This window comes from Nyctibius grandis, chromosome 14, assembly GCF_013368605.1.
Source record: "Nyctibius grandis isolate bNycGra1 chromosome 14, bNycGra1.pri, whole genome shotgun sequence".
Lineage (NCBI taxonomy): Eukaryota > Metazoa > Chordata > Aves > Nyctibiiformes > Nyctibiidae > Nyctibius > Nyctibius grandis.
Window position 1 is genome coordinate 10,196,390 of NC_090671.1, and position 20,996 is coordinate 10,217,385.

A 20,996-nucleotide genomic window follows, 5' to 3' on the forward strand; every position below is an offset into this window, starting at 1 on the left:
CATCAACATAGCAACTATTTTCATTGTTTTCTTAATACATGTTTATATAGCCTAGTTTTCCAGAGGCTGTATCTTGGGTGGAAGATGTTGGACTAGGCTGGGCTGCCTGTTGAGGTGCTGATTTCACTGTCTCCCAGGCAAATGTTAGGATGTCCACTCAGCTGCAGGGTAAAATTGCCTGTGATGGAAAAGGTCAGCCAAGGAGCCACCTTCTGCTTGCCAAATAGTTATGGAGATATGCAATGGTGAACACTACTTCTGTATGTATAGCTCTCCTTCCTTCCGTTGGCTTGTGAGCAGGATTTGTGGATTTTTTCTGTGTAATGAAATTTGGGGAAGTTTCTTTATGCTTTCCATGGAAATCCTAGCTTTCTTAGGGAAGTACAAGGTACAGTCAGTGGCTCCTTTTGATGCTCCTCTATGCAGGTAGTCCAGATCTTATTTTACCTGACCCTCCTTAAACACTATGGCAGGAAGACTCTGCTCTAGATTTGGGCTAAGTAAAGCTTTAAAGACAACCTGATTTCACTAATCAGTGAGTCTATTCCATGTTCATACTGTCACTCTGACATTATAACCTGCAGCAAAAATTGTAGATAACCTGATCAATTAAAGTATTGGAAACAGTGCTGAAGTGGAATAATCTCCCACTTAATCCCAGCAAACACCCCCGACTCCTTAAGTAATCACAGTGATTAAGCTACAACTCACTAATTTAATGTGTGGGTATAATTAAACTGCTGCAGAGCATTCATGTATCAGCATCAGAGCCATGAACCTGCACTCTCCCCTGGGAAGATGATGTTCATTATAGCTGGCTGAGGTGTCTGCGGCAGCCACCTGAACCCTGGCAAACTCACCTGAACAGCCCTGCCTTGATCAGCCGGACAAAGTGCCATACCTGACATCAAATTCCCAAACCAGAGGAATAGCATAAATTCATTATCACTGTAAGAAGGCAGGTGCAGCTGGTTACCTTCCTCAGAACTCACCCAAAGGGTGACAGCTCATGCCGTTGTTTTGTTTAAAACACAAGAATCAGAGGAGGAACAAAATAATTCTGCACCATTCATTTCTGATATTCAGTTTCACTGGCCTGGCACAAGGACTGACATCAGACCTTCAGCTAGTTCTGATGTGTGGCTGACATAGATGTGCAACAAAAACCAGCAGCAGCCGTGGGTTTACCTACCAGAATCACAAACAACGCCGGTGCCACAAAAGCCCAGATTGCTCCATTGTCTAGTGAAAGCCAGCAGCTGCAGAGAAAAATCAGAATGATTTTAGATTGAACACATGGTCATTTGATTAGTAATGTTCTTAGCTAGAAAAGATACTAAAAGAGAGTGCAAAAAGACTGATGAATTTTAAAAGCAAGAGACATGATAGAGCATCAGTAAGAAGCTCCTTTTCCCCTTGCACTCGGGGAACCTGAGGCAGGATCTCATTTTGATTTGTATCTTGCAGAGCGTCACTGACAGCCATCTGCCCCAGCACGCCTTCCAATAGCGTCCGGGGTGGAAAGATGGCATGAAAGGACAGGTTTTATTTGCTATTTGTTGTTCTTGTATCCTGTATCACAGACACTCATTTCAGTGCTGCGAGTCCTGTCATTATAGCAAGAGACAAATTGAAGCCCTCCCTGCCTTGCCTGGCTGGGGGTGAGGAAGAGGCTGGGAAACACGCTGTCAGCTCCACACGTCCTTCCTACAGCAGTGACGATACAAGCTAGTTCACCACACACGAAAATAACCCTTGCCTCAAATCTTTTGCTTATATTATAGTAGGATTGAATCCTACAGTGTTTTCTCAGATAAATTTGATTTTCCTTTTCCAAATTAGAAAGGAAATTAGTTTTCAAAATTTTTAACAATATCCATTTTAGATCTTCAGATGTTTAACTGGGGTTTCCTTCGAAAGATTAAATGTCTTTAATCAAAGATTATTCTCTTCTTGTTAGAAATATTTCAGCCTGCGCTTTACTTTGTGTGAGGGGTAAGCAGGGAGCTCATTGTAGGAGACCTTAGGCCTCTGCAGCAAAAGCTAGAAAGATAAAAAACATCTCAGGAGCTTTTTGTGCATCATCTCAGCAATGAAAAGCAAACTAAGGCTTCTAGGGCTAAGAATATGCCTATACATCTCCCCTACTCCTCAAGCAGGACCTTGCAGAACTATGGCCCTGCTAACAGGTCTATGATTTTTCCTCCCCATCAGATTTTTCATCCTTTATTGCACCTGGAGTGAAGACATTTTCATACTCACTTGCCACTTTCTCCATAGCTCTCTAGGGACGATGTTGCAGAAATTACACAAATCACCAGTGGGCAGCCTGCAAAAAGGCAAAGTCCATGGCAATATTAGTAACAGAAGTACACCTTCCAGTAAACCCTGCAAGTTCAGCTAAATTTTGCATGGACAACAGAACAGCTCAGAGTAATTTTAGAATTAAGTCTAACTCGACGACCTCCTGCAACTGTGTAATACAGCATGTTTTAGTCAATTAATGTCAGACAAACAAAATGGCTTTTCAATAATGCACTAGTTTAGCAGTTAAATTGAATTAGTGCTAATTTCATTGAGAATCATACTCCTTTTCCAGACTGGTTTTTGTTTATGCAATTTCTGTCTCTTGTTATTCAAGCAGTGATGTCCTGTGGAGTGATATCAGGCTTATTTTAATCACTTTCCCGCAAGTGCACGTTGTTCAAGAATTCACAACAGTCTAGAAAAGAAAGCTGAGTTTTTCACAGGGGTGCACGACTAGCAGGCAAGAGGACAGAACTGGCAACATTCAGTTATCTAGCGCATCTCACACAGCAGCGAGAGGCCGTTACGAAGAGACAGAAGCAAATTCAGATCCCACTCAGATGCCCAACCAAGACTTATTTTAACACAAATATGTAATAGCTCTACAAGATTTCTGTGTTTAAAGTAGACTCTGTTTCCAGATGGGTTTTGACAGTTCCAGTGTGCTGCATCCTGGGAGGTGGAGGAGTGATTTGTGGGATTACACAGGAATTACACAGGGGCAGGCAGTTCTGGTCCTGCTGTCAGGGGGAGCGACGTGTCTCTGGCCCTCAGCACCGTGATGTCCTGTTGTGCCCCTTTAGCACAGCTTTCCACGCCAGGAGCTGGAGAGGAAGTGAGGTTTTTTTCTTGCCAACAGTTCCTGAATACAGTAAAAACTCATCCCTTTAAATATTAAATGATTGTTAATTCCTGTAGCATTTAATAAACTGTGAAGATTTGGATTTTTATTATCTTATTTAATAACCAGGTCCCAGACAGAGTATTATACATCATAGCTTAAAGTTTCAATTTTCTTTTAAATTCTTCGGGTTTTCTGCATGAGGCTTTACAAAATTCTCTGACAAGCACTTTCTGTTTAATCTTACCAATATCATCCCCATAAAATTCTGCAAAATTTTCCTGTAATGACAGAGCTATAATTTTTGGAAGAAGTATTTTAATTCTATGATGATTGTGGCTAAAAGCACCTTGTATTTATAAATAAGAAAGAAACTCAGTAGTTAAGGAGCAGCATCTACAGGCATTGTTTAGGTCTTAGACTTTGAAATCTAATCTGCAGGATGGAGTTTAATATCCCATGAACTTGATTCTGCTCTCCCATGCTAGTCCAACTCAGGAATAACTCCTTAGAAGTAATATTTGTGTAAGTCCTAAGCAAAGGCAAGATTTTAGTTTACTATCACATTTGTCTATTTAAGAAAGGAAATTCCTACACACAGTTGAAGAAAATCAATAATAATTATATTCAACAGAGCAATTAAACACAGACATAAGCCTATCTGCTGAAACTGGGTCTGCCATGAGCATGTGACCTACTTGGACTAAAGGTCCCACAGGTGTGTGTACACATTCCCAATCGCATCTTCAGTTGCTGAGTAGACGTTGCTGATTGGCACCCTTTGTCTTCCGATACAAGTTGTATTCCCATGGCAGGGACTTTGTCACAGAAGTAAAAATACCTGTGCCCAGCTAACTCTCCTTTACACTTCTAGTCTGCCTTTTTTTTGCAAGTCAAATGCTGGATATTCAAAGGATTTAGCATGACTCTTTATCAATTTTAAATGGCAGCGAAGAAGAAAATTAAATACAGAGTTCCTTTGGAAGATAATAAAACTTATGCAGATGAAACATAGAGCAGTCATCTGCATAAAAAGAGCTGTTAAATCAGTGAGAATAAAATGGTCTGCAGCCTATAGTGTAGTGTTTGCCTTTTCTTTGCATTAACAAGATACTAAATGGTAGATGACAATGGAGGCAGAATCAAGGTTTTGTTACAGTGAAATTGGAGTATTTTTCCTTTAAGAAACAACCTTTCAATAAATTCCATAAAGGTTGAAAAAACCCCATATTTAGCCTAAGGGAATCATAAGATTTGATCTGGACTGAAGAATTCATATGGATTATATATTATACACAAAAGAAGCGTGTTTGCTTTATCTTTTGTCAAGTAATAATTACACAAGAGCTGTGAAGTTTAGCCTACACCCATAATAGGTAATGTTAATGTTGTGCTGGCACTGGTTATCATCCATGAAAGAACTATGGGTATGGGTTTTTATTGTATCTGAATGTTTTCTCAGTTAGCAGATGCTACAAATATGCTCACCAACCCTGCTCCAAATCATCAAATTTATGATGCAATAGACTGTGCTTTCCAGAGCACAGTGTCAGATGAAAATGTTCTAGCACACCTTTCTGGCAGCTGATCTATGGCACTGGTGTCATCTCTGTCTCTGTAGTCCTTGCACAATACAGTATCACATTCAAATGGGGTAAATCAACCCCCATGGAGCTGTGGGCTGCTGCAGCTCGAGTTTTCCAGGTCCTCAAGCCAGCTAATTCAAAGCTACCTCCCAAACTTGGCATCAAAATACAGCCTGCAGAGCAGGCATAAACTCTTAATACCTGGCACAGGAAGCCCAAAAACACAATCCTTGCTCAGACAAAATTCTCTCTCAATTCAGCCCAAATACAGTCACTAGGGTGAAGTCTAAAATGAATGTCAGCTAGATCCTCTTCTTCAGCATTAATCTTCACATCTAATCCATTTGCTTTATGTTTCTGAAGCACTAATGATAAATAAAATGGAAAATGCCTGTAAATCTGTATGCTGTATTTTGAAAGTTTCTGTGTCTTCTATGCATAGCAAAAAGCCAAAGAGGCTACAGAAACTCTGTGGCAGACAATTCAAAGCAATTTTAGAACATTAATTCTAAAAGGCTAAATATGTCATTTATTGAGAAAGATGAAGCATTACACACAAATGAAAGTATATTTCCTTCCAATACTGAAAAGATCTATTTTGCTTGATGGAGAAAAGTGTATTCTCCCATTCGTTTTGTAGAAGTTAATTTTCTATGATTTTCTTTTTTTTCTGCTGTGTTACATTATATCTATGCAGAAGTCTGGGACTACATCAAACAGCAAACAAAGAAATTTAGGTCTTTTGGCAGCTCAGAACAAAATCTTCATTCTAAGACATTCTAAAGGAAAGGAAATTGTCTGAAATAGGAAAACATGTTATGGCCAAAGTGCCACAGCAAAATCTCCACTATCACAAACTGCCATCAGCATCTGACAAATGGGTGGGTGGGAAAAGTTTTGCTACAATAATCTGTGTATGTTATGCTGAATCACCAAGGCAACAAAGTATTTTTTTTCCCCAATCAGTCTCAAGGTAGTTTTAAAGGTAGGACATTATCACTTTCCTCAAATCGCTCTTCTTTGAATTCCTGACAACTGCAGTCTTTGAGATAATTTTATCACCCTTGGGACTAAAGACAATACATGGGAACTTCAATCAACTCTGCACATTTGGTATCCTGTCTCTCTGATTACTGTTGAATTCATATTACAGGAGTAATCTCTCTCAGAAATCTCAATAGATGTTAGGACATCAGTGATACTCAGTGTAGAGTTCCTTGTCCCTATCTCCTCTCATTGCCTCAAGTTTCTATTTGTCATTAATATGGACTTTGCACACTTTTACACATGTATCTAGCCCAGTGTTTCTGCTTAAATAAGAATGATGGGTCTGGGTTTTTACATTCAGGTCTGGGGTTTGTCATTATTCCAGGAACTATGAGTTTGCAAAAGTCAAATGCATTCACACTTCAATTAAAAGCAAAGAATGAAGAAATGAAATATCTGTTTTGACTAACATAAGATGAGACATCCTTTTCATCAACTTCCTTCAACCATCTTTGGTCAGTAGAATAATTAGCTAAGCCAAAGTGTAAAAAACTGGCCATTTTTATTAGATACTGGAGAATGTATATCTATTATGGTCTCAGGATGGCACAAGAATGCTTGACTTCTTTTGACAGTTACATTCAATGCAAACTTACCCTCATTTTAAGAGCCAAACAAAATAATTTTAGGACAAAACCTTTTTAGCCTCTTTCCCCAGCCTTGCAAGACTTCTATTTAAGTGTGGGAATTTTATGGAATATATATAACTTCTCTCTGTTGCACTTTCAAGTTCACAAAGGAACAACCCAAACTCTACCCCGTAGAACATGAGCACACAGTGCTGCTGAAGGCAGTACTGACACTTGATCTCTAATTAAACATTTCTATTCATATTCAGTGCCAATATGCTAAGAAAAGAGAAAGCTGGGAACTGACAAACCTGGGTGTCCTTTTAAGCATTTAAGTAGTGAACACTGCAATGTGGATTTTCTCTCTAAAAACATCATTATTCAGCAACATCTATTACCAACCGAATGAGCATTAGAGTTACACACCACAGTAAGTTGCGATGCTGTTGACTGAATGAAGGTTGCCCTGAAGCTTATCAGGAGATAAACAAGTTGGAATGTAGTTGCCTCATTAAATTACTTCAGGGATGTTTAGACACACTTGCAGCAATGATGTGATGTCAGATATGATTAAGGAAATTCAACATTTAATTCAAATGTAAATACTTTGAGCTATACAGAAAAAATAAAGCAATACAAACTACTTTCCCAGCAATGCGGTAGATTTACTGGATTTCAGAAAACATTTTTTTTTCCAAGTCATTGTAGTAATAACAACTGGAATGTGCTTTCCAAAATTAAAATATTTGTCAAAAAAGGGCTTTCGAAAGGTTTACACAGAGGAACGTATTACTGTTATACGGCTCATGTCTTTCACTATCTGCCTCCAACAGTACCTTTGCTACATGTAAGTAGCAGAGCTTGCCACCAGGTTTCTTACACAATCCTTGCCAAGAACAGCATTGCTAGAAGAACTCATACAGACGATTCTGCTGCTGGTGCCTCCTGTATTTTTCTACATACATTTATTTTGATGACAAATACCTACTGTTGGGTCTGAGAGATTATCGTCCAAAGCATTACTCAAAATACCACTGAAGAGACTTTTTATTAACCACATTTAACATCCCATTGCGTTATATACCAATGAGCTATGTACTCGTTGTGCTAATTACTGCTAATTGAGTGGTAGCAATCATCCTGCAATAAAATGAGGCAAAATGCGACATCTAGTACTAGTCATATCGCAGTCAGATGCCATGTTTATCCTTGTGTCTTCTAAATCACTTTGTAGATCACTGCCATTTTACAATAAATAAACCTTACACAAAATGCTAGGAAAAATGGGTAAAGATGCACTGCAGCACATATAAATCATTAATTTATTTTCATAAGGTAATTAATGATTGATAGTAAATTGAGTTAATCAAAACATCTGCTATAAGCAAATACACCAGTGAATTAAATGCCAGTTCTTATTATTTTATTAATTGTTGTGGCTTTTTACATATTTCTGAAGGAGAAAGAGTTCTCAAGGGCTTATGGGAACATTTTCTTTGGTTTGAGCTGCTTGGATTTGTATTCCATGAGCTCTGGATTAAATAAAACCACAAGAAACCTCTCTAACATCAGCCAGTTTCTCTACATTTAGCACTGAATCTAGAAGAATCTACAAATCTCCCATGTCTTCAACACTCAGCCTGTCTAAGTTCTCTTACTTTTGGGTCTATGTGCATGCAAAATATTAATTACTCCACTCAGCCTGTTTTGAGTAGTGGTTTCAAAAAAAAAAAAAAAGAAGAAATGGTTTTGCTGAAAATATTTTACACAACTGTACTGAAAACTCAGCAAAACAGCTTTCAAATGTTTTTAGCAATCGAAAGCTTTAAGCTGCATACTGTTGGCACACAAATTGACCATTCCTTAAGAGAAAAAAAACTATCTTAAAGCAACCAGGATAAGGACACATGTATGTGATACTCTTGAACCTGTCACAGAGAAACAGGGAGGGCAAAGAAAAAGACTTCTAACTAACCAAACTGCGGTTTGTCCTCTCAGTCTAGCAGATATCGCGTTCACCAGAGGACTGTATCAAATGGCTTAGATAGAACTGCTAAGGAGATTTTAAAATGAAAGAGGAATAATGTACAGAATAAGAAGGTCATATTAAAAAAGTGACAAGTAGACAGCTGTTGAACTATATATATATATATATATATATATATAAAAAAATGAACAGCATTACTATCACCCAGATCTGCATGGTGCCAATAGGTGTTAAATATTCCAATTATGACTTCAGTAAGTGTGTATTATTGGCACAATTGGTTTTCATTCAGCTTCCAAATGAATTTGTGGGGAGAAAGATAACATATGTTTTATCATATTTCGAAATTATCTGTAATTACATAGATATTCCTTTTCTATCTTTCTATATCTCTCCTTTTCACTCAATGTAAGAGGTTTTCTTCTTCTCCTAAATGTGGAGGTTTGTCAAGCATCATTGCTGTACTTCCAGGACAGTGAAAGCAAGCTTGTCTGGAATAAAATACTCAGTTTTGAGTCCTCAATATGCACACATTATACTTCCATTACTGTGTTCAAAAAGATGTGAATTGTTATCTGTGAGATTCCTGTGTCATAGCACTACTTTTTTGTTCTCAATAATAATACTGAGGTTCCATGCAGTCTTTTACATCTAACGATTTAAAGGCACAAAACATCAGCTAATGAAGTCTTGTGCTAATCCTGTGCTACTGAGCCAATTTTTTCTGTATGGATTGCAGAATACAGATAGAATAAGCCAGTGTTGTGAGTCAGAACCAAAAAAATAACATATCATTGTAGTGAAAGCTCCCTCCCACACTCTATTACCTGCTATTGATTTGGCAATTAAAGATCTGATCTGGCCTGGTGAGGTCATGGAATTCACTGCAGTGGAATTAGGTTTAGGGACTATACATTTGAAAGTCTGATTACCGTCAGAAAAATTATGTATTTTCTTATCCAACAGACAGACTCAGTAAGGCAAACTATAATCATAAGATGACAATTTTACATATGCTTCTGAATATAATCTTATCCTAGAGTGAGGAGACTTAAAGCAAGGAGCTACTAAACGCTTACCCCATCCAATTCCATAATAATATAAGTGCTTGCTCTCTTCTGACCCAAATACTTTGATCACCATACTGTAAAGATGAAATCCTTCTACCAGCATCCATGCAAAAGCACTCAGGAAGAAAAAATGAAGCAAAATGGCCAAGATCTTGCAAGGCACCTAAATTAAGAAGAAAAATTAATACATTACTTCTTTGTGATGCAGTCACATTAGTTTTCTTTTTTTTTTTTAATTTCTGTATATATTTACACGTTAAATGCTAAATCACTGGAGTAAAACACTCTTAAAAACAAAGCACTAGAGAATTCCATTTTTCTACAGCATTTTCAGATAGCTCCAGAGTAACAAATCCTCTTACCTTTTAACAAAAAAAATCAAAAAACATTGCCAAATGTGATGTGGAAATCTAAAATTGTTATTTATTTATACTGGTAGAAGCAATACTCCTACTAAAGTCCACAAAATATTTAAGAACTCAAAACTGAAGGGTCAACATCCTGTTGCTGAGCCTGTAGTAAATATAGGACAGTCAATAAAGTGGGAGTACAGGCATAGTCCTGTACCCTGCTCCCTGTTCTGTGATATAGAAAAATCAGCATCGTTCATGCCTCGTTTTCTACGAAGAACTGGTAGAAAGTCAGTGGATCAGTTAAGCAAAACGTGGAAATTTTGAAATAAGGTGCCATGTTGAACCTGCTTTTTAGTTGCACTTCACTGTGTGGCTTTCCTGCTTTGCTGTTCTTCATATTAAAAATAGGATAACACACAAATTATATCACATTGTATTCCTGTGTCTGTTTGTCCTGGTTAGAAATTCTGTAAAAGTCTCATATGCTCCTCCATCAGCCTTTCTAATACAGACATTTCAAAAACTTATAGCAAGCTACAACTGGCTCTTGAGTCCTAATTGCTCTACGGTGTGTATCTAGTTTGCCCGCCTGTTTGAATTCCCAGTTCCCATAGTCTGATGTACCAGCAAATATGAAGTCATATTTGACAAGAACACATCTAGTGATTAAGGCAAAGAACTGAAAGGCTTCTCTGTAGGGTGTTTACAGGCAATTTGAATACTCCTTGATAGTCCTTTCTTCCCTATGTGCTATCAAGATTCTGGGAATAGGAGCTAATACGAAAGTTTGAGCAACAGAATAATACCATGTAGAAAGTGAGCTCCCCTGGTGTAAACTGGACTATCTGTTTCAATTTAAACCATAACATGTTTTGAAGTGAAACAAATGCTGCCCCAGAAGAGAGGAATGCCATGACTAAGGCAATGCAGCAAGACGTAAAAACATCCTTGAGTCCTGTTTCCACCTGCCTCGGTGCTTAGGGCCCACTGTGAGCTACAGGAAATGAAGTCTGAGCTTAAGACCTGGCTTTTCGTTGAGTTGTTCCTCAAAGAGATCTTTATATTTTTCTCCATCTCCTACCAGCCTACCTTATGAACAGGAAAACCTAATCCTTTCTTCTTCCCCACTCCTCACGTATTCGCAGAGCACATTCTCCTTTCCCCACTAATTGCTTTTCAAGGATGTCTCACCACAAGTGGTTTCGCTCATCACACAGTAATTGAACAGATGTGACTGCCAATGATCTTACCACAAGATAACCTTGTTTGGTTTACTTTCAGTTAAGGCACATTTTAAACATGCTCTTGGAATGCGTCCCAGCTATATCTCAGGTTTGCATCTTGTAGCATATTGATGATGGTCATTCTGCTCTGTAGCTGGAACATCCCTTCTGTGACACCTACAGAATTTCAGAGGGGTTGCTCGCATGCAGTCCATGTAAATAGGAAGACTTTGGGTTTTTTTTCTCTTTGAGCTTTCCCTTCCTCACCTGGACAAGCCACAGAAAGGTATTCAGGCAGGTGGCATCTGTGTGCTCAGGAAGCATTACCAGTAGGAACCAGTTTGCTGCCACAGTGGTCTTCAGATGTTAATCATTAGTCCCTTTGTTGCATTAGCTTAGCTGCCCTGTGCTCGCATTTTATTCTTTTTGTCGATGGTTCAGGATTTTGTACACTAATGAAAATTAAAGTGCTGGGACTTAATAGTATAATGAAAATTGAAGCTTTCCCATACCTTCTCGCTTGTACTCTGCTGGTTCTGTGCTAGTGCAAGGACATCCTAATGCAAATCCACTGTGAATATATGTATTAAAAAGCAATAACTCTGGTTTTAATTCATGTAAGTGAGATCTGTAAGTGTTTTAGTATTTCACAATGTTCAGTGACATATGACTAAACTAGATTTGCTTATTGACAAAAACCATAAAAACCTTTCCAGTTAATTTTATCATAAGGCTGTGAAATCCATTTTAATATCTTTTGATTTCTACCAGAAGATTAGTCCACAAAAATATAAATGCAACATGAAGCTGACTTACAAGCTAGTTCTGTCAAATGGATACTTCCCAATTTTTGAGTAGCCAAACAACATGAATCAAAACAGCTGAAAAATAAAACATTGTGAAGTAGCAGGGGGCTGGTCTGTATATAATTTTGTATAATACTGAGTTGCAGATTTTTACATAAGATCCATAGCAAAGTTGCTACTCATTCTGTGTGCCTTAATTATCACTTCAAAGATACTCTTAAATGACAGAATTGCCTTATTGAAAAAGGCACTGAAAAGCTGAGACTGTACATATTAAAAAGAAGCAGGTGTCCCCTGCTGTATCATATGATGCACACTGCTTCTAGTAGGATACCTGTAAAAAGACAGATCTCATTACTGTTACTCTTACAGTTGACTACTTGTGAGTCTGTGGAAATAGAAAAATCAGTCCAGCCAGCAGCAAGGCTTATCATGTTATAGTTGTTGAGAAAGTAAAGCAGACTCTCAGAAAGGCCTCTCAGAAAATAAGTCATCTGTTTACTGAGGACAGTCTTAAAACAGATAGGTAAATTTGCATACATTTTCTAAATTCAACTTATAATAGCATTTTCAATTTAAGTGGCAATCTCACTGCATTATACAGAACCCTCTGAAAAATGTCCTTCCCTGCAATCTATATGCTGCTTTGATACACAGTCTTGAATTTCTGCAGATACATATTTCATAAAAAAAAGTAGCTCATTTCATCTCTCTATTTGAAAGTGTTTTAAGCAATGCCATGCAGGAGTACCGAGTGAGAAACAGCTCAATACACTGATGCAGAACTGCAAATAGTAGACACATTAAATTTTCCAGTTGTGCTGGAAAAAACACAGTGCTGCCTAATACACTGTACTTCAATTTTCATTTTTCTGTGTCTAAATAATACTTCATTTTCTCCCACAAACATGCTCAGGTCTTTGGAAGGCTTTAGTAGCCTAAAGAAATGTTGATGGTTAATTATTTTTAAATGCACACTGCTGTTTGGGATTCTGTTAAAAAAAATGTTGCTCTCTAGTCTATAGGAGAGAGTAAGTAAGTAAGAGCAAACCTCTCTGAAGAAACAAATCCATCTATTGCTGAAAGTCTAAGTGAAGTCATTGGACTGGCATGTGGGCAGCAAAGACATCTTAGGGACTGGGCAGCATAGGAAGAAAATGCTGTGTGCAAAGATACTTGCTTTCTCTAGAAGAAATATATCCCGGTTTCAGGAATAATTGCCTTCCTGGAATATGCCATGATCATTTAGGACTACTGTTTTATCACTACTGATGTTAGGTATCAAGGACCAGCTTAAAAAAAAAAATGCTCTTCGATGTATTAGAAAGTTCAAAGTCCTATTAGTGGAAATAGAGTTTTGTGGTTAAAAATTACTTCTGCTCTACAAAAGAAAAATTGCTGTAGTATAAATTGTAAATGATTAAATAATGCATCTGAAATTACCAGGGGAATACTGTATGCTATATCTGGAATCAAAAACTAAATATCCCTAGAGACAAAGATGGGAAAAGGATGGAGAGTCTAAACGCAGCCATGCAAAAAAGTGATGCCAGCTCTGGGCCTGTTTCTACCATGCCATTCCCTATTGCCCTGTATTTCCTCAAGCAAACTGGTACCACTTGGCCTCTCACTTATAAACTGTTCAGCATTAGATGCACCCATCTTTGGCAGAAGCACAAGATTAAGAAATTTACACCTTCCAGTGTAAATACTGCCTCCCTCTTGGTGTAAAGTACCATTTAGCAGTCCAATTAAACAAGCAATTAAAGGTATTAAAACTGATGTCAAAGCTAGTGAGCACAGAGCATGCAGAAGGTAAGGACATGAGACCAATAAAAGGATGAATCACAACACCCCTGATCCCAGGAGGTTAAAACAATAAAAATAAAAGTGTAGCAGATTTTATGTACATCATGCTTTTCAACTTTAAGATCTTTACAGTATTGTGCCTACAATTACTGCTGTTACAAAGGAGACAGGGCTGAAATATCCACGGATTCTGTGAAGCGTTTCACTTCAGAAAGTCTGTGGCATAAAACAGGTCTTGCTTTCTGTGTGCTAGTTCAATTTAGCTAAAGTTAGTTTTGAATAGGTTTAACAGAAATTAAAATATGCACCTATTAAACTGCAACTTAAGTCTATGTGAGCATTTCACAAGTTTAGCTACATCTGCTTAACTAAAGAAGCAAGACATCTGTGTGTGGACAGGGCACATTATAAGTGTAGGCAGACACTGTACAGGTCTCTGGAGAACACGGGCTCTACCTACATCCAACTGAAAACAGGCAATGCAACTAGCATTTCATAGTGTTTTGAAAGACTGGAGGTGATGCTGGCCTCAATAAGGTATAAAGAGGTTTTCACACATTATCTGAAGTGACTCAGTTGGATTGTCTGAAAATCTGGCATGGATGAAAAAGGAAAAATTCTGAGAATAAGACACCCTGTTATGCTGAGTGAACGCTTTATTGCCCTCAAGCCTATGTGCTTTCAGTGGAGTTTTAGCCCTATACTTACTCAGAGAGGATTATTTTAATGTCTGGTTGCCATTGTCTTCAGTTTCAAGTTATATCTTTTGCTGCTCTCTACTGTCTCCATTTCATTTTCTTTCTAAACCATTCCCTACCATTTTCTCCCCTGCACATTATCTTGCTCATTCAGGACCTATCTGAATGTTAAACAGCAAAAGAGTATGAACTTAGTTTTACAAAGTGCTTTTAGATCCTCAGGTAATAATAGCCTACGTAAAACCAGACATTATTGTTACTTATAAATTTAACAGAAGTTCAAGGGACTCCATTTGAGCTGAATATAAATTTAAGTAGCTGTTGTATTGGCAAAATGAAGAGTGTGCAAACCTCATAGTTACTTGTACTGAGAATAAAAAGAATAAAAGATTAATAGAAACTGCTCACTGCTTGTCAAAAGTAATATGGAGCAACAGCTGGTCACCAAAGCAGCCAAGTTTTGATCATTAAAAAAGCAGAGAACACTGGAAGATTATTTTAAAATCAGGTTTTGTTTCTGCTTTTTGCAGGAGGGACTTTCCACCAACAGTCCTTAGGTTACTTTAAATAGCATTTTTTAAGCACAACAGTGCAAACAAATTGGTTTTACTGGTATGTAACACTGTTAACTTGGCATATCCATCTTAACCTAACCCAGCTGTTCCAGATGCCAGTTTTAATGGTTTAGATCCTGGTACTCCACCTAAGGAATTCCCACCTGTAGTAGCAGATCCATAGAATCAATCTGTAATTTCAAGTTCCCATCTATGTGATCAGGCAGAAAAAGCCTACACATAGAGGTTAATGGCGACGTAAGAAATATAAAGGTGTTTGTAATTTGCTTAAGTGGTTGCCTTAGATGCCCAGAGAAGTATATACATGCTTTACAATAATGAGGATCTCGGATTAAACTCTTACACAGCGATACTTAGAGGTAATGCTTTCTGCCACCTCTGGCTAATTAAGCAATAGTTGCTATACCTTGCTCATTGATTATTACTCAGGTCAAATAAATATGTATGATACTTAAAAATCATCTAAATTTCCAGAGTAGAGAGCATGATCAATAAATTTGCTATTCAGAAAAACAGTGTATTCTACCTCATGAATAAAACTTTATGAGCAAAAAACAAAGACCTTCTGTTTTGCTCTCCAAGACAGCAGAAGAAATTGCCACAGCTCGGGAAACTCGTTCCCTTCCAACAGAATTAAGATAACTTTTTAATGCAGTCAAAAAAAGGCAAACTGGACCACAGTAGAGAATAGACAATTAAAAAAAACAACAACACCCCCCCAATCCCCGCCAAAAATCCCAACCCAAAACCCTAACAGAAATACAAATACCTTACCTAAATACAAAATCCATACAATTTTCTTCAATACAGAATTCCTACAGTTTTCAATACAGAGAATGGATGAGAGAAAGCATAAGCCATGTCAGGCAGAAGTCAGCCATGCCATTTGAACACGCAGCTGAAATGTACTCGATTACTATGGTGATTTTTCCACTTGATAGGTGCATATCTCTTTTCAGTTTTGCAAGCATGCAGACACTGCTGGATAATATGATAACACTATTTGGATGCACAGAAGGCTTTATCCAGTGTTGTAGGATGTCATTTTTGGCTAAGGCATGTTAAAAATAGGAGATCTCACAGGCAAGACACTTTCTTGCATGTGGCATGTGGCATTCATTCCATGGAGGTGCCTCGCAAAAAAACACACTCTTTCTAGCACTTACTGTTCCAGGGCTGAACTGAAAGCTGGTGAGAAGCAGGATCTGAGCCACCAAGACAGCGAAGGACAGATTGGCATGGATATGATAACGCTGGTTGCGGATGGTGCTGACAGACCTGGCAGAAGATAGAAAGACACGTGAATAAAACAGTATTCCAAGAAGCACGAAGGTATTTATGATTTATCAGCAAGTATTTTCGTTGGCTTTTGGTCACTCGTTTTGGTGGGGCTATCATGATGTCTTTTGAGCACTCCGTCCACGAGGATGGAGTGGTACCTAACTGGTTTCTTGCATATTCTGCTGCTGTCCTGAAGGCAGCAGAAAGAGTTATTTCCACATTAACTAGGTCTGCTAATGACTTGTGATAGAATATTAACAAAGGGCTTGATCCTGAATGGCGCTGCACTGTCAAGGAAGTCAGATCTGCACCTTACAGAAAGCATACTTCACTTGCACCATCTAGCCCACACCGTGCCACAGAGTTTCTGGGTTTATTTGGCTGATATTAGCCTGTATTAGAAATAATTGCATGTGAAAAGACTCTGGTTACAATTTTTACTTTACTATTATCAGCTTTTGAGTACAGGAACTATAGCTACTTATACAGATGGGCAGTGCCTATCTTGACAGAGCGCTGACCTTGATTACAACATCATTTGAACCTATCTCTTCTGGCCTTGCCAAAAACGGCTGGAAATCTGACAAGAACATGCTTTCCTGGGAGTCTTCTGACCTCGTGTTTCTGTTCTCATCCAGAAATAGGAAGTAGAAAACAAACCAAAACATTTATCTGAACATTTCAGGCCTTTCACATAATTTTATTCTTCTCTTTTTTAAAAGAACAGTACTAGTGATAACAGGTTTTCTACGTCAATCCATGCTGTCTGCCAGTGCCCACCGACAGCTTTAGTCATTTCAGGAGACCTGGGTCGAATGGCAGCGCTTCTTCCACACAACAGTACACACTCCCATCTTTCTGTCGTATCACACTGGATTGTGATGACTTTTGCAACCGCTGGTGACACATCGTGCGTGCCCCCTGCAGCAGGGTGACACAGACCGGACAATGCAGGTGATAGCTCGCTGTCAGCCCTGCACTTCCAGGATTGTTGTAGCCAGGGCTCCATTAGAAGGGAGTGAAGAGCGAGACGACAAGAAGTATTGATGTCCTAAAAGTAATTCGAAGAGACAGGTTGCGCTGCCTGGCGCCAATGACTTTCTAATAAGGAACTTCACGTAGTCGTAAACTGGAACATCGTTACCCAGAACGCAATCCGGACTGCCCTCCCGGGAGGCGGCTGTTGCTGCCAGTATGTGGAGTAGTAAAGAACTCACCAGATTCCTCTCCACTTACCTCATGGTCATCTAACACTACATTGCAAAATTTCACTTCAGCTGTTTAATGAGGCCCTGCTCTCCAGTGAAAACCTAATCAAATTATTTTTAATTGGCAGTTGAATGAGCCCGTCTGTAGGTGGGGTGCTTAACCCTGTGACAGTCAGCTGGATCCAAGCTCTCTTTCCAAGTCTTCTGTTTGCTTCCAGTTTCTCAAGGAGTTTGCAGCCCTGCTGCAGCAATACCAGCTCCTTTTGCTACTTTTTCCTCTCTAAGCACTGTAACATCCAGTTTTGCACTCATACAAAAATGGAGCAGATCATTCCCCTTAGCCTAAACATGCCAACAGTGCAATGCCAGATAGGCAGACGTTGGACTTATAAGAGTGGATTTCGCCACGCGTTACACACTTAATCCAAGTATGACCGACACAGATCTTGAGACTTGGAAATAATACGGGGTTTGGAACAAACATTGCAATCAGTTTACTGGGTTTTAGAAAGTCCTTTTTCCTAGAAACCGGCCTCTTAACAGGATGTCCAAAAGACATGCTTAGGCACAGAAATAAAAAATTGAACTCTTGAGTAGGAAGAACGTGTTTTAGTGTGCGAAAGGAGACAAGAATCCTATTGTTCACTGTGCTCCCAATCTGCTGCACAACCTCAGACAAGTTACTTCACCCTTCGTCAGGTTTTCTATTTTTATTTAGACAGAAACATCTATGGAAGCTTTTTCAGAAATGTTTGTACCAAGCCTAGTGGGGCCTCAATCTCAGTTGTCGCTACAGGAATATAAACAGGCATAAAGACCCTAACTAAGTGCCCCATGGCAGAAACCACCCCAGTGTGGAGAGCCCTCGAAGGCGCTGCTGTGTTACAGGCATGATGCTGCAGAGATCCAGAGGATTTAAACATAAGCCATGGAGTGAATTTCACATTGCCTATAGCATCCTTCATCCTACTAAAGCAACACATTAGAAAACTAGCCTGACAGAGAACAGCAAGATACTTGAAAATAAGTGTGGGTTATATGATGTAATTGTGCACAAGCTGTACGAAACAGAAATGAGACAACTAATCTTGACTGAGCCTTCCCTTCTGGGCATGGGCTTGGCTTTATAAACACAGTCCCTTACAGACAAGACAGCTGAAAAGCAGAAAGAAGTACTGATCGTACACTCCAAGCAATCCAAAGACATATGTAGGGGCGGAAGAAGCGGTGATCCTGCAGTCCTGGCTCATATTGTACTTCCCTTGAGCTCCAGACCAAGCCCTCCTACTGCCTGCTTGCAAGATTCCTGAACTATAGCAAAACATGGAGAGTTTTAAAAAAATCCAAAAATCCCTCATAGGATGGAAATAGCTTGCTATATAAAGACCACCGCATTTCAGGAAATTAATTTAGAAATAACCAACCAACTGTTACAAATACATGTGCAGAATCTAATTAAGGAAGTTTGTTGAATAGCCTTTGTTTTACCCTGAGCACCTGAAGAGATCCTAACCAGTGGCCTGAAAGGCACTGCTTGGCTTTCTGCACAATAGCTGCTCAGCAGGTATTAAGTTAAAATTACTCACGACAATATAGCAAATGTGACCAGCGTGATCGTCAGGCAGAAGATGGACAGAGCGCAGCCAATGTAAGTGATGGAGGAGAGGGCCACCTGGTGTTCTCTGGTTAGCTGTACACAGACAAAAAAATGAAATAAAACGTATTAATTGATTTATTACACTACAGAACCACAGGTCAGCCCCCCTGCACATGGCATTTCCTCCTCCATCCGCCCATATATAAACTGATGTTCACAATCATTTGCTGCTGTTTCTGACATGGGAAATGAAGAGCCAGTTCTAAACTCAGTCGCACAGCCAGGGCATCCACATGCCCATGGCATTTTGGTTCCCTCTTTTATTTCATAAATCAATATTTCCCCAGAATAAGATCTTTTCTCTGGTGCTGTGATAACGTCAAGCCTGAGATTAGAGCAGTTTATTGGGCTGCACAAACAATGCCAGCAATGGGATCTTTCACAGCTCGCAGGGCACTTTGCTGATGCTCTCACGCTGCAATAATTTACATCATTGTGCAAATACCAGAAGTGCTTCACAGCAGTGAGAACTGACAAACCAAGATAACCCATAAATCACGGGCCATTTATAGCCCACTTGTTTTGTTCAATGTATCATGTTTTCAGTGCTTGTTGAAGGAGCTGGGCTGACATCTGCAGAATGCAAAACCACAGAAAAGGTCCAGCATGAGCAGTGTCAGCCTCTCGTCTGGGCCTCTGTTTTTACCTACAGGCACCTTTTATAGAAGTAATTAAATTTTCTTGAACATTTAATCTGTAACTCCACAGTGCCTGCCACTAGGATCTATGTTAAAACCTGGATAGATTCAATGGGGGAGGGACAGTGTGTTTTGGCCATTCATCCTAAATTAATCAGAAAGTGTGCTTCAATTTTCCATGCAAGTTCTCATAAAAGAATGACAAAAAAGCCACACCCAACAAAGGGAGCCAGACAGTATTAATATATAATAAATAGAACAGAGCTAGGCAGGAAAAAGTTTTCTCATCTCAGAAGAATTTTCAAACATTTTTCCTGACTTGAGTTTGGATAGAGTTGACATTTTCATAAACTGAACATTTGAAAAAAAAAAAAAGTGGTCAATCAAAAAGTTTTAATTTTGATGTTTGAAATACTATGCTTTTATTTCAATATCTATTCACTATAAATTAAATTCCTAGCTGAAAATTCATTCAAAATATTTATTTATTTTGAAAAATACAGAAAAGAACAATATATTTTCCAATTTTTTTAGAGTAACTCTAATAAAAAATAATCCTTTCTCACAGTTTGGGATTTTCTATTATTTTCCCCACACACAACAAGAATTCTCCCCCCCCGCCCAAACGAAGCATATCATCAGAGATTATCAAACCCAACCGGTTCTACCAATAAACTTCCCATTAAAGTTCCTTTTAAAGGAGAGAAATAACATGCCTTGTGGTTATGAGAAAAAAAGTCATTTTAAATACAGACAAAAACGATGTGTTGTATATGTACATTTTTCTTGTAATTATCTGCCAACAGTATCAGCTCACGTGCAGTAAGTTTTACAGCAGAATATACTGTGGCTCGCTCAGCAATCTGAGAACTACTAAGCAATGCAGCAGCAGCATTGAAAGACAACTGTTGCTATGGCGTTACAGTTCCTAGGAAATCTGATGTAGCTCTTTAGTACTTTTTCTCTTTCAGCCAAAGACACATTTCTTTTCCCTGGCTTGGATAGCATCAATTACCGAAACCAAAGGTTTCTGTGTGCTGGATCAGATTAAAAGGTCCATATAATTTCTACAGAAGAGCTCCTATCATCCCTCATCCCCCAGAGAAGCTACGTATAGCCATTTTTCACAGATTATTCCTGAAATAGGAATAACTTGTGTGGTAAATTGGGAAGTTCAGGACTGATTTCCTCATCAGGGATATTCATGTCTAAAATGAATGGACCTTATTTCCCAATTGCTTCAATACACATCCCTTTCTCTTGCTTGCAGTTCTACAGAGGGAGGAGGGGAGCAGAGGAAGCTTTTCCAGCTTCAAGACACTCCAAAATCAGTATTTCTCA

At 38.7% G+C, this 20,996-nt stretch overlaps 1 protein-coding gene across 2 annotated transcripts in view; it reads right to left on the minus strand.

Moving 5' to 3' along the window:
• ADGRD1 (adhesion G protein-coupled receptor D1) overlaps window positions 1-20,996 on the minus strand; it is a 141,540-nt gene that overhangs the window by 32,994 nt on the left and 87,550 nt on the right. For both annotated transcript variants that reach the window (XM_068412708.1, XM_068412707.1), the window contains 5 exons: window positions 18,947-19,050; window positions 16,038-16,149; window positions 9,417-9,570; window positions 2,263-2,329; window positions 1,193-1,259 (listed from right to left, as the gene is read on the minus strand). In XM_068412708.1, the coding sequence (XP_068268809.1) occupies window positions 1,193-1,259; window positions 2,263-2,329; window positions 9,417-9,570; window positions 16,038-16,149; window positions 18,947-19,050 (504 nt within the window). The remainder of the gene's footprint in view (window positions 1-1,192; window positions 1,260-2,262; window positions 2,330-9,416; window positions 9,571-16,037; window positions 16,150-18,946; window positions 19,051-20,996) is intronic.